The sequence below is a fragment of the Martes martes genome (assembly GCF_963455335.1).
Source record: "Martes martes genome assembly, chromosome: X".
NCBI classification, from domain to species: domain Eukaryota; kingdom Metazoa; phylum Chordata; class Mammalia; order Carnivora; family Mustelidae; genus Martes; species Martes martes.
In genome coordinates, this window is record NC_137897.1 from 91,757,367 (window position 1) to 91,771,160 (window position 13,794).

The window sequence follows — 13,794 nt, forward strand, 5'->3', positions numbered from 1 at the left end:
ACCCATCCATCCACCATCCATCATCCATCCATCCATCCATCCATCCACCATCCACCTACCCATCCATCCATCCATCCTCCCACCCATTCACCCATCCACCCATCCATCCATCCATCCATCCATCCATCCTGTATTTACTGAACACCGTTTCTCTATCTGGCACTGTACTAGGTACTAGAGATACAGTGCTGGGGATACAAAAGAAACATAGTCTCTGTCCTCGCTAAGCTTCTAGTCTAGTGGGGTTGGGGGAAAGAAAATAAACAAGTAAATGAAATAGTAATTGTAAGTTCTGGGAAGGAACCAAGTTGCTAAGATAGAGAAAAATGATTTGTAAGAGATACCTTACTTTATTTTATTTTTTTATAGAGCGCACGTGCATGTACAAGCGGGAGGTTGGGGAGGACAGAGGAAGAGGGAGAGAGAGAATCTTAAGCAGACTGTGTGCCCAGTGTGGAGCCAGACATGAGCCTCGATCTCACAACCCTGAGATCATGACCTGAGCCCAAATCAAGAGTTTGACCGACTGAGCCACCTAGGTGCTCCACAGATATCTTACTTAAATAGGCTTGTCCCTTTTAAAATGAGACCTGAAATATGAAAAGGGGACAACTGTTTGAAAAGCCCAAGGAAGAACACTCCAGGGAGAAGGGCATGCATGTGCAAAGGCCCGGGGTTGGGAAAGAATTGAAAATTCTGGGAACTGAAAGGCCCAGTTTAACTGGAGCATAGTGAACCAGGGAGATCATCAGCATAGGAGCGGTATTTGAAGCCTTGGGAGTGGTTTTATTTCCCCTGGAGAGTATGTAGAGGAAGAACAACAACAACAACAAAAAGGTCAAGAACAATACAGTCGAGAAAAACAACCTAGAAAGGGCTGGAAAAGAAATCTGTGGAGATGAGAGGGGAGCAGCAGTCACAGAAGTGGGAAGAAAGGTAAAAAAAGAGGGATATCATGGAAGCCAAAGGAGAAAAAAGTTTCAGCAGTATTATGAGGTATGGAGTGGTGTAATAAGAATGGGGGAAAGGGAGTCCATTGGGATTGACAATAAGGTCATTGATGCTTTTGGCCATTGTCCACTCAGAGAAGTATGGTGGAGGTAGAGGCTAAGTGTGGTGGATTAACTACACTATTCCCATGCCCTTCCTCACACCTTTATTTTCATACTAGAGTATCTTGCCCAGCAAGACTTAGTCTCATCTGGTGGGACAGTTGATGAGATTTCCCAGTTGCCAATCAGAAAGCATTCATTAAGCATTCATTATCTGCACAGCATTTGTATTTGGTGTTGAGGTGATAAAAGGAGTAGATTCCTGGGGCGCCTGGCTGGCTTCGTCAGTGGAGCATGTGACTCTTGATCTTGAGGTCATGAGTTTGAGCCCCACACTGGGTGTCGAGGTTACTTTAAAGAAGGGGGGGCACAGTTCCTGTAACATGGGTTTAAACTTAAGATTCCTAAAGAATGATTTTGAAAGGGTGGCCCTCTAGCTTCACACTTCCTGAAAAACTCCATCACGTACCCTCGAAGGAACTCACCACTTGCTTGCCTCGCCATGGAGGCATGGGAGATTGTAACCAGCCTGTTATATGGACAGTTGATCTTCCACAAAGCAGAATGAATACATTTTCAGAGAAATAGCCACTTGGCAATTTGGAAGATTTGTGTCACTTTTGCACTCTCTTTCTAATGCCAAAATACAGTTTACTCAACACTATTTATGAGTAGAAGATGCATGCGTGTCTGCTTGTTAAAAGATCAACTTTACTTGATGGACAGATTCCCACTATAATTTTCTCAGCGTTTGGGAGTTCAGACTATAAGCCACTGTTCAAATACAGTTTAAACATAAAGCGAAAGTGTAAGCAATGCAGATGGTCCTTCCTGTTTTCAAAGCCCAAACTGGCACCCATCAATCATTCATCTCAGCCATTCATTAATTTAATACCTGTTATCAAGAACCTATTCACCTTTTCCAGAGCATCGTGAGCTCTTCTTGGATCTGTTGCGTTTATAATCAGTATCGCACGTATTTGTAGTGACCTGTGTATGGACTTGAATTCTCCTGTTATTTTTTTTTTAAGATTTTATTTATTTGCTTGAGAGAGAGAGAGAGAGCATGAGCAGGGGTGGGGGGGGCAGAGGGAGAGGGAGAAGCACAAACCCGATGTGGGGCTTGATCCCACGACCCCGGGATCATGACCCGAGCCAAAGGCGGACGCTTAACCGACTGAGTCACCCAGGCGCGCCAGCAGCCAATACAGTTTTGAGTGAGAATATAATAGGCATGTGATAATGGATTGATTTTTGTGATTGGGTTTTCAGATACTTATGTTTTTCCTGTTCTTTAGTTCCCTTCAGCCTTTTTCAAAGGAAGGGTGAACATGTGTGCTGCGTTTTGCTATGAGGTTTTAAAGTGCTGCACCTCGAAGATTAGCTCAACCAGGAATGAAGCATCTGCACTTTTGTACCTTCTGATGAGAAACAACTTTGAGTATACCAAAAGGAAAACCTTTTTGAGGACACATCTGCAGGTCTGTGAAAATCAAAGCTCCCGTTCTTTCTTTTTCTTTCTTTTTTTTTTTTTAAGACTTCATTTAATTGAGAGAGAAGGAAAGTTGGAGCTTGAGTTGGGGGGCGGGGAGTAAGGGGCAGAGGGAGAGGGAGGAGCCGGGAGCCCAGGACCCTGGGATCATGACCCGAGCCAAAGGCAGATGCTTAATCGACTGAGCCACCCAGGCAGCCCACTCCTATTCTTTCCTCTGTTCAATCTGTAGCCTCTAAAAAAGTATCAAGTATCAAGACCTTCAGATACTCGGTCCAATACAATAGCCCTTAGCCACACAGGGCCAGTTAGCGCTTGAAACTCGGCTAGGCCAAATTGAGATGTGTTGTAAATACACAATACACGTTGACTTTTGAAGACCAAGTACAAAAAAAGTAAACTATCTCAGTTATTTTATATTGACTGTACAGTGAAGTGATATTTTGGACAGAGTTGGGGTAAGTGAAATTTATTGAATTTCACCCGTGTCTTTTTACTTTTTGATGTGGCTATGGGACAATTTAAAATTGCCTATGGGGCTCACATCCTGTTTCTGTTGGACAGCCCTGCTCTAGAGCATAGAGGTCCAGAGCACAGGCTCTAGTTCAGGCTCCAGGAGTACCACTTACCATGTGACCTTAAGCAGCTTCTATAGTTCTCAAAGCCTCAGCTTCTTCACATGCAGACTAGGGGCAAATATCTGTGCCTACGTCATCAGGGTTTCATGAGGGTTAAAAGAAATGATTAAGTACCAGACAAAATCTTTGTTAGATGGCACAGCTGGTTAGACAACTGGCTGTTACCGTAACAAGTCATTTAGCTTGTTTTTTCATGTTCCAGCATGCCCGATTAGCGAAAACTGAGAGGGCTCCAGGTTTGTGGCAAGCCTAAACTTTGGAATCAGACCTACCTGGGTTTAGTTTTTTTAAAGATTTTATTTATTTATTGGGGGGGTGGAGAGAGAAAGCGCAAGCAGGGGGAGGGGCAGAGGGAGAAGCAGACTCCCCGCTGAGCAGGGAGCCGGACATGGGCCTCAGTCCCAGGACCCCAGGAGCATGACCTGAGCCAAAGGCAGACGCTTCACCAACAGCCAGCCAGGCACCACCACCCCCAACCCCTCACACCTGTGTTTAAATCCCAGTTCAGCTACGTACTTACTATGTGGCCCTAGGCAAGGGACTCAATCTGTCTTCAACTCTCTGCCTCATCTGTAAAACGAGGCAGGTGTGGTTCACCCTGCAGGGTTACCGTGAGGGTCCAACAGAAAGTGTGTGTAGTGCTGGGCACCGTGCCTAGCATGTGTGTAAGGGACACTTAGCGCGTGGTAGCTGTCATTGTCTACATTTCTTTTGCTTGTTGGATGAAACAGCTGTGAGCCAAACCACAGATGGGCCTTCTTGACTCACTAGGCATCTTTGCCCTCTGGGAGATCCTTGGTCGTATTTCCGACTTCTTCCCTGCCACAGTCTGTTCCATTGGAGTTGTTTGTTGGAGACTGGGTTAGAAATGGGAAAGCAGGTGCACCTGGGTGGCTTAGTCATTAAACATCTGCCTTCAGCTCAGGTCATGATCCCGGGGTCCTGGGATCAGGCCCCCACGTCAGGCTCCCTGCTTGGTGGGAAGCCTGCTTCTCCCTCTCCCACTCCCTCTCCCTCTGCTTGTGTTCCCTCTCTCACTGGCTCTCTCTCTGTCAAATAAATAAAATCTTTAAAAAAAAAAAGTGGGGAAGCAACCATCAGCGGCTTTCTAGAAACATCATCGGGAATGGGAAAATCTGATAGGGGTAGACGCTTTCTATAAAATCTGCCACATAGTTACTTCAGGATCTGAGGGCCAGCATTACCTGTTGGGGCTTTTGCTATTTGCTTTTATGAGGCGCCATTTAAAGACCGCCTTCCCCAAAAAACGCTTGCGCGGTAAACACGCCCGTATGCCTGAAATTCCCCATTAAGGTCTGTTCTTCGGGGTCAGAGCATCCGTTCTCTCAAGTCATTTATTGAAATATAAACGCATTAATAAATGTGAAGACTTCAAACCATCTCCGGCCCATAGTAAGTGCTCAAAAAAGGGCTAACTTGGTCTTGTGATGAGGCTCGCTTTCACTCTCATAACCGCGCTATCAGGCAGGTATTGTTATCCTCCCCATATGACGAATGAGAACAGTGAGGCACAGGAGGGTGAAATAACTTTCCCCAAGCCACACAACAAATAATCGATAAAGCCAAAAGCTGAGTCTAAGGCAGTTTGACTCTAGAGCCAGTGCTCACAGCTCCCACCAAATCCTGCTTCCCATGAGCGGGGATAAAGCCCCCGGCCATCAGCACCAGAGTGTGAATCGCGTAGGCGATCATCCAGGGGAGCCTGAGTTTCAGACCACCCCCTAAGGCCTTTACGTGTCCTGCCATCAGAACTGGAGAGAGCAGAGTCAGAAACCAGGAAGGGAGCTGAGGGGCCGCCATTGGGGGTCCAGCACTCTGAAATCGACTAGCGAAAGGCACGGAGAAACCACCCAAGGAAAATGTCATCTATTCCCAGCTTTGCCATGGCAATGACCTAGCCGGCAGAGTCGAAGCAGAGACCCGACCACCGTTGTCTCAGTTCATGATCTTGCAAACCATTTTAGATCTAGCTGTGCTAGGAGTTGTGAACAGTCATTTGCATCTAACCAAGAAAAGGCTGAATAAACTTTGCCGTTGGGACAAATTGCTCTTCCTCTAGAAGAATTCAAACCCCTCGTGTATGAAGAAAACAGATTACGATGGAATGGTGTAGCATTTTTCTTTCTTTTTCTTTTTTTTAAAGACTTTATTTATTTGACAGAGAGAGACACAGTGAGAGAGGGAACACAAGCTGGGGGAGAGGGAGAGGGAGAAGCAGACTCTCCGAAGAGCAGAGAGCCCGATGCGGGTCTTGATCCCGTGACTCCAGAATCATGACCCAAGCCTAAGGCAGACACCTATCCGACTGAGCCACCCAAGCGCCCCTTTTCTTTTTCTTTTTAAAAGATTTTATTTTATTTAAAAGATTTTATTTGACTGAGAGAGAGCGAGAATACAAGCGGGGGTTGGGGGGGGGAGCAGGAGCCCGATGCGGGGCTCAATTCCAGGAGCCTGGGATCCTGACTTGAGCTGAAGGCAAATGCTTAACTGACTGAGCCACCAGGGCGCCCAGTGAGGCAATTTTAAAAAGGAACATTTCATACGTGCGCTTATGGGCTTCCACAATGATGGAAATCAGCAGCATTTGTTCAAAAGACATTCGAAAAACCGTGTGTGCTTCTTCTCACAGATCATAATCGCCGTGAGCCAGCTGATAGCTGATGTGGCGCTAAGCGGAGGGTCGCGATTTCAGGAGTCTCTATTCATTATCAATAATTTTGCCAACAGTGACAGACCCATGAAGGTATGTTCTCACTCCAAGGAGTAAACTAGAACCACCTTCTGAGTCAGAAAAGTTCATACTGCTCTAGTTACGCTCTCATGGGATTCACAACTCTTGATAGTGTTGAGTGTATAAGACATGGGCTTTGTCTTGTGTGGCCCTGTCTCTCCAGCGCCCAGAACACAGCCTGGTACATAGCGCATCTTCAAAATCATCTGGCTGGCTGGAGAAATGACTATACTGTGTACACGTAGTTATTATAGCTAGTAGGATTGGAATTTTTTTCTGAGCTTGATTTCTTTTTTTTTTAAAGATTTTAATTTATTTGATAGAGAGATCACAAATAGGCAGAGCAGCAGGCAGAGAGAGAGAGAGGAGGAAGCAGGCTCCCTACTAAGCAGAAAGCCCAATGTGGGGCTCGATCCCAGGACCCTGGGATCATGACCCGAGCCAAAGGCAGAGGCTTAACCCACTGAGCCACCCAGGCGCCCCACTGAGCTTGATTTCTAAACTCACTTCTTTTTTTGAGAGTTATTATCATCTGTGATTTTGGTTACTGGTGCACTGGGTTTCAGGAATCCTCTGTTCACTGATTACAGCTTGCCCTAGGTACATAGGCAAACCCTAGCCTAACCCTGTTGTTCTTCCAGGTGGCTGAGGCCAAGCCCAAGACCCTGACCACCATCCCTCTTTCTTACCCGTATATGCACAACCTACAACATTGTTAAAAATGCATTTGTCTTGTTGCATGGAGAACAGGTCCTGATCTTCAGTGATGCATGTGTTCAAGGGAAGAAGAATCTTTTGCCAGTAGAAGGCTTTCCCTCCCGGAGGGATCATCCCCATTCTTGGGAAAGGTCATCCTCCGGGATAATTTAACAATATTGTGTAAAAAAAAAAAAAAAAAGTAAGGAAAAGAAAAAAAAAGCTCCCAGTCACAGCATACTTGATGTTTGGGACATGTAGAATCTATGTACCAAAGGGGAAAAAAAATTATTCCCATAAGAATGTTGTTTAGACTGAAAAAAAAAAACAAAACAGTGCCAGTGCTTCTCAGGCTGGGAAAGTTTGCTTTTCAGCCAGTTTTACTGGTTCCCTGAGAGATCATTGTACGTTCCAACTAATCCCATGAGCATGGAAACAATTTCTGTCATTAAGGATCTTCTACCCTGAAATTTATTTTTGTTGGTCATTACCATTCTTAATTCTATGTTATATAAAAATTGGATTAGCATCTTTTTCAAAGTAAACAAGGGCCACTGTGGCTGACCTTGATAAGAACTCTTTGTCATGACTCATTTCTTAGTTTTATTCTCTTAGGGCTGTCATCACCAGTAAAGTCATCAAGGTATGCCTTTACCCCAGTAAATGAAATTGCTACTGGGGTTTAAGAAGGAGCTTTAATGTGAAGCTAAGGATGTACTGTATGTTGGCTAATTAAATTTAAATAAAATTCAAAAAAAAAGAAGGAACCTTATTAGCCATACTTAGTATTTTTAAAGGAATTAAGAAAGCACTTTTAAGAACTGTTTCCTCCACATTTGGTTATATTCACCTTGGAAAGCTCCCTAACCCCTGTACTTGTCCCTCACTCATCTTCTCTGAATCCTACCGATAATTGTGATCAGTCCACTGGGGTTAAGAGGAAGTGATAGTACTTTCTTAATAGTGGCCAGGATAAAGAGGAAACTAACTTAGGAGGTTTGGAGAAAAAAAACAACACTCTGAGAGAAGCTAGTAAATTCTTTAGAGAATGTCCTGTGATTCACAGCCTTTTAGTTGGAGAAGTGGAAATGTTTGCATTATGGATTCTACCTGAGTGTATGTGGTAATCGGCGGATGGGATAGGTATGCTTGTCCATAAGGAAGAGTGGCTGAGATCACTAGCTCTGGGGCCAGGATGTCTGGGTGTCAATCCTGTCCCTGCCACTTAACCAGCTGTGACACTTTGGCTGAACTATTTAACTGCGGTGTTCCTCCGTTTTCCTGTTGGTTAAATGAATTACAACAGTACTTATTTCATAGGGTTGCTGGAAAAATAAAAGATGTAAGGCACTTAGACTGTTGGCTGATCCATAGTAAGCTGTCCATTTTTAGTTACTCTTGTAACTAAAATTCCACGATAACGGCCAATAATTCTCATGGCCGTGGGATTTACAGAGGACTAGCTAGAGTTCAGAGTCAGGTAGTCTGGCTCCAGAAGCTGTGCTTTTATGTATTATGAGTATATTGCCATCAAGGCCTTTAAAAAGAATTAATTTAAAGCTCTTCAGGGGCGCCTGGGTGGCTCAGTTGGTTAAGTGTCCGGCTCTTGATCTCAGCCCAGGTCTCCATCTCAGGGTCATGAGTTCAAGCCCTGTGTTGGGCTCCATCCTATGCTTGGAGCCTACTTTAAAATAAAATAAAATAAAATAAAATGTAAAGTAAAATAAAATGCTCTTTAGACATGTAATATACCAAGAACCAAATACCAAGAACTGTCCCAAGGAATATAAATCATGTTATTCCCAGGATTGGATGCCAAGGCTTAGAGCACATTAATAATGTTAATGAACATGTCTTTTTTGTTTGTTTTGAAATCAGGCAACTGCTTTTCCTGCAGAAGTCAAAGACTTGACCAAGAGAATCCGTACCGTTCTTATGGCCACTGCTCAAATGAAGGAGCATGAGAAAGATCCAGAAATGCTCATTGATCTCCAGTATAGCTTAGCCAAGTCCTATGCAAGCACCCCGGAGCTCAGGAAAACCTGGCTTGATAGCATGGCCAAGATTCACATAAAAAATGGAGATTTTTCAGAGGTGAGGACCTCAGACTTTGTCCTGAGCACAGTCCTGCAAAAACCCTGGAACGCAGGCTGACCGTTCTTTTTTTGTCCTCCTCTTTCAGGCAGCAATGTGTTATGTCCACGTGGCAGCTTTGGTTGCAGAGTTTCTTCATCGAAAAAGTAAGATATTTCTGTTCTCAGACACAGTAGAGGATTTCCGCTAGTGCGCGAGTTTTCATGCTTGTAGCTTGTGACTAGGAATGTGATGTCATTGAGCTCCGAAAACTATGTTCACCGTTAGCCCCATTCCGTGTTAAACAGAAGTTGTTATAAAAGAAAACTGGACTGTTCATTTTGCCTTCCATTGAGAGCACAAGAATAAGTTAAATAGTACGGGGCCAGGCCTGATTCCTAATGTTTATTTTTCCAAGAGTGTCTCCCTGGAAGACTGCCACCGATTAAATTCTTCTCAGGTTTCATGAGAAGCTCTGGTTAATAGAGATCATCTGTTTTCCGCTCATCTGTCTCCGATTCACCAAAACCTGCCACAGATGATATCTCTGTAGCTACCTTAGTGTACCAGTACTTTGGTATTAGGAGGGGGTCAGCACATCAGCAAGATGGCCAAATAAGATGTCCCTTGTTTGTATACAGCCCCCCCCAACAATGTGGCATCTGTCCATGGACAAAAGTGCCTCTGGGAGCTGCGGGATCCAGCAGTGTGTGCCAAGGGACCTGGGGAGGAATCTCACCCACCCGAGCTTTAGGCAACAGGCAGACGAACCTTGGTCCCCTAGGGGCCCTAGCCCCTCCAGCTGCGGTCTGAGAGCCCCTGGAGAACACTGCCTTAGACAGTCGTCCACAGATGAGACAGGATGGTCCTTGGTGCATGTCCAGGGGTCCAGTTGAGAAGTTCTGGCATGCCTTTGGAGCTAAACAGATACAAGTTCAGATGCCTTGGGGAGGGTAAGAGGACCAGTTTGACTTGACTCATGTCCCACCTTCCTCAAGGTGGCTCGGCTCAGTGCCAAGAGAGACCTTCTTGCACGTGATTTCTTTGGTGGGAAAAGTGAGAGCCTATGAGTGGGCGCCTGGCTTCCCCAGCAGTACAGGACCCGCCGAAGAGGCACATTTCTCTCTTGCCCCGCCAGAGTCCTGGCTCATGAGCCACATGACTGGGGGTGGGGAGAGGGAGGGAGTGTGCAGGTAGGATTCCTAGATGGCTTTTAAAAGACAGGAATCCTACTGGCTGCATTGCAGGCTCCATCCAGAAGCCCGCCAGCAAGGCACGAGGGACACTTAGCTCATGGATTCTCCCCCTGCCATCGCCCCATCTAGCCCACAGGTACTCTCCACGCCTCACATATCTAAACCACACGCTCCTTTATCCTCTAGCTGGCTCCCTGGGCATTCTTCTGATAGGTGGTGAGAGCCAGCTTTCGCAGATGACCAGAAAGCCATCCAGAATCTGTGGGCCCCTTGGGGACCATGGACTTGAGCTTCAGCACCAGCCTTGAGAGAGCAAAAGGGAGCTGTTAGCACCTGGCCTAGTGTGTCACATGAGGGAGAGAAGGCATACAAGCTTCAGAAATCTGCCACAAAGGGGAGTAAGGAGTATAAAGCAAGTCTACCCATAGGAAGTCGGGGAAAGCCCCATGGAAGTTAATTCTCTCCCAGAGTCAGCCAGTAAAGGTGGTTGGAGATGACTGCTACTTCAGATACAAGACTTGAGAGAACAGGAAAAACAAAGGAAACATGACACCAACAAAGGATCCCAATAATCTTCCAGTAACCCATGCCAAAGACTTGGAGCTCTGCAGTTTACCTCCTCAAGAATTCAAAATAGCCATGTTAAGGAAGCTTAATGAGCTACAATAAAACCGAAAGACAACTCAATGATGTCAGGAAAACCATACGAGAACAAAACAAGAAGTTAAACAGAAATTTCGAAGGAAACACAAATTCTGGCATTGAAGAATACAATGAATGAAGCGAAAAATGCAACAGAGAGCATTGCCGGCAAAATGGATCAAGGAGAAGAACTAATCTGTGAAATAGAAACCAGGACCTTCGATGGGGCGCATGGGTGGCTCAGCTGGTTAAGCATCCGACTCTTGGCATAGGCTCTGGTCATGATCTCAGGTGCTGTGCTCAGTGGGTTGTTTGCTTGAGATTCTCTCTCCTTCTGCCTCTGCCCCTCCACCCTAAAATAAATAAATAGATCTTAAAAAAAAAACAAGAGAAGAAGAAGCCAGGACCTTTAAAACAATCTCATCAGAGAAGAACAAAGGACAAAAGAATGATAAAGAGTGAAGAAGCTTATGTGGGTGATCTTCGGGACAGCATCAGAGGAAACAATCTGTGAATTCTTAGAGTCCTAGAAGGAGACAGAGAGCTTTTATTTCAAGAAATAATGGCCGAGAACGTCCCAAGTCTAGGGAGAGATTTGGACACCCATGTTCGCGAGGTTCATAGATCCCCAAAAAACTCAACGTAAAGAGAGCTTCTCTAAAGACGCGTTTATAGTGAAACTGTCAAAAGACAAGGAATCCATGGGGCACCTGGGTGGCTCAGTTGGTTAAGCGTCTGCCTTCCGCTTAGGTCACGATCCCGGGGTCCTGGGATGGAGCCCCGCATTGGGCTCCCTGCTTGGCGGGAAGCCTGATTCTCCCTCTCCCACTCCCCTGCTTGTGTTCCCTTGCTGTCTCTCGCTGTCTCTGTCTCTGTCTCTCTCTCTCCCTCTCTCTCTCTCTGTGTCAAATAAATAAATAAACAAATAAATCTTTAAAAAAAAAAAAAGGACAAGGAATCCTAACACAGCAAGAGAAAGTAAATTCGTAACTTACAAGGGAACCCCCCTAAGTCTATCAGTGGATTTTGCAGCAGAACCTTACAGGCGAGGAGAGAGCAGGGTGATCTACTCAGAGCACTGAAAGAATAAAACTGCCAATCAAGAGTACTCTTTCCAGCAAAGTTGTCCTTCAGAAATGAAGGACGGATGAAGATATTCCCAGGCAAACAAAAGCTGAACAAGTTCATCGCTGCTAGACCTGCCTTGCAAGAAGTGCTGAAATGAAAAGATGCTAATTAGTGACATGAAAACATATGAAACGGGTCCGTCTGAATGGGTAAAGATGTGGCACATATACACAATAGAATGTTATTCAGCCACAAGAAGAAGGAAATCCTGCCAATTTGGGTAATACGAATGGACCTTGAAGGTGCTCTGCTAAGTCGAATGAGTCAGAAGGAGAAGGACAAACACCATACGATCTTACTTTCACATAGCATCTAAAAAGTTGAATTCACAGAAGCAGAGAGTGAAATGGTCATTGCCAGGGGCTGCGGGGGCAGGTGGGGAAAACAGGAAGATGTTGGTCAGAGGGTAGAAACTTTCAGGTATAAGATGAATACGTTCTGGAAATCTAATGCACAGCACAGTGATCGTAGTTAAAGAAACTATTATATACTTGGTAGTTGCTGGGAGAGTGGATCTTAAATATTCTCATCTCCCCCCAAATGGTAAGTACATGTGGTGTTAACACCGCTGTGGTAATTGTTTCACAATATACACGTGTGAAATCAACACACACACCTTAAACTTACACAGTGTTAGGTATCAATTATGTCAGTAGAGCTGGAGGGGAGGTCGGGAGCGGGGCGGGCAAAACAGAAAGGGAGTCAGTGGTCTTGAAGGGCTTCAGGATCCAGCAGGTCTAATTCAAGACTCTGCCTGAAAGCTTCCCTTTCCAGAAATGATATTGCTGGCTACTACTGTAGAAACTACTCGAGCTAGGTTTAAAAATTGACCAGGTATGGATATTGCAAAGAAACCCGCTATCTATCATAATGGCCAAGCTACTTCCTCTAAGGCAGTTGAATGAGTAACATGGGGGTAAAATGAAACCATCTTGTGGGAGTTCCTATCACTCTGCCTTGGTCTGTGAGAACACAGCCATGTTTTATTTTGTTTTTTAACTCCAGAATTCCTACAGTTAACTATATGGCTTTCATTTTACATCTAAGGCTCAGTGTTCGATTGCCTCATATAATACCACCCATGTGGGGAGAACCTCTTTCTTTTTAAGATTTTATTTATTTGTCAGGGAGAGACGGAGAGCATGAGCAGGAGAAGGGGCAGAGAGAGAAGCAGATTCCCCGCTGAGCAATGAGCCCGAGGTGGGGCTCGATCTCAGGACCCTGGGATCATGACCTGTGCGGAAGGCAGACGCTTACCCGACTGAGCCACCCAGACGTCCCGGGAGAACCTCTCTCTAAAATGAGTCTTCCCAAGCATGGTGTCATAACTAAAATGGAGATTCATTTTACTTGTATTTTAAATGAACACTTTCTGTTGGGTACCAAAATATTTTTTTTAACAGTCCGTATGTTTGAAATTGGCATACTCTGGTTTTCTCCTTTTTTAGTACATAGGTGGTTTTAAAATGGAAAAATCTTACTCATCAAAAGAAGGCCCCGTTTGAGGGTCTGCCCATGAAATTACAGCCAAAATAAATACTGAAATTGTACACCTGTAATTCCAAATAAACTGGTAGGAGAACTCTAAACACACTAATACATTCTTAGGTGTGCTTTTCAGATAAGTGAGGTTAATATTACCTCCTCTTTTTATTAGAGAAATCGCGATAAGAGTTTTATGTCTACTGAAAATGGTTAGAAATATTAAAATATTTCCCTAGAATTTGTTGCCACAAGTCCAAAGACCCTACAATCAAGCAGAAATCAAGGATTATTCCTCTCCATTATCAGTCCTTAATCTTTAAAACTATAAGACTGGACAAAATAGTAAGTAAAAGAAAAATAGAAATTTTGCTGTGGTTTTTTGGACATTGGCTTGAGGCAGCTAGCCTGAACACCAAACAGTGTGGCACGTTTCATTAAGTGTAAATGGTGCTTAAAAACATTTTTTTTTTATTTGAGTATAGTTGACACATAATGTCAGACTAGTTTCAGGTGTACAGTGTAGTGATTTAACCCTCTACTTTATGGTATGGTCACCACGATCCCATCTGTCCCCATACAACGCCGTTACAATACCCTTGGCTATATCCCCCACGACGTGCCTTTTATTCCTGTGACTTAT

At 44.6% G+C, this 13,794-nt stretch overlaps 1 protein-coding gene across 1 annotated transcript in view; it reads left to right on the plus strand.

Moving 5' to 3' along the window:
* Positions 1 to 13,794, plus strand: part of DOCK11 (dedicator of cytokinesis 11) — a 186,329-nt gene that overhangs the window by 139,444 nt on the left and 33,091 nt on the right. The window contains exons 41-44 of the mRNA XM_080795085.1: positions 2,351 to 2,533; positions 5,833 to 5,946; positions 8,509 to 8,724; positions 8,813 to 8,870. Coding sequence (XP_080651211.1) covers positions 2,351 to 2,533; positions 5,833 to 5,946; positions 8,509 to 8,724; positions 8,813 to 8,870 — 571 coding nt within the window. The remainder of the gene's footprint in view (positions 1 to 2,350; positions 2,534 to 5,832; positions 5,947 to 8,508; positions 8,725 to 8,812; positions 8,871 to 13,794) is intronic.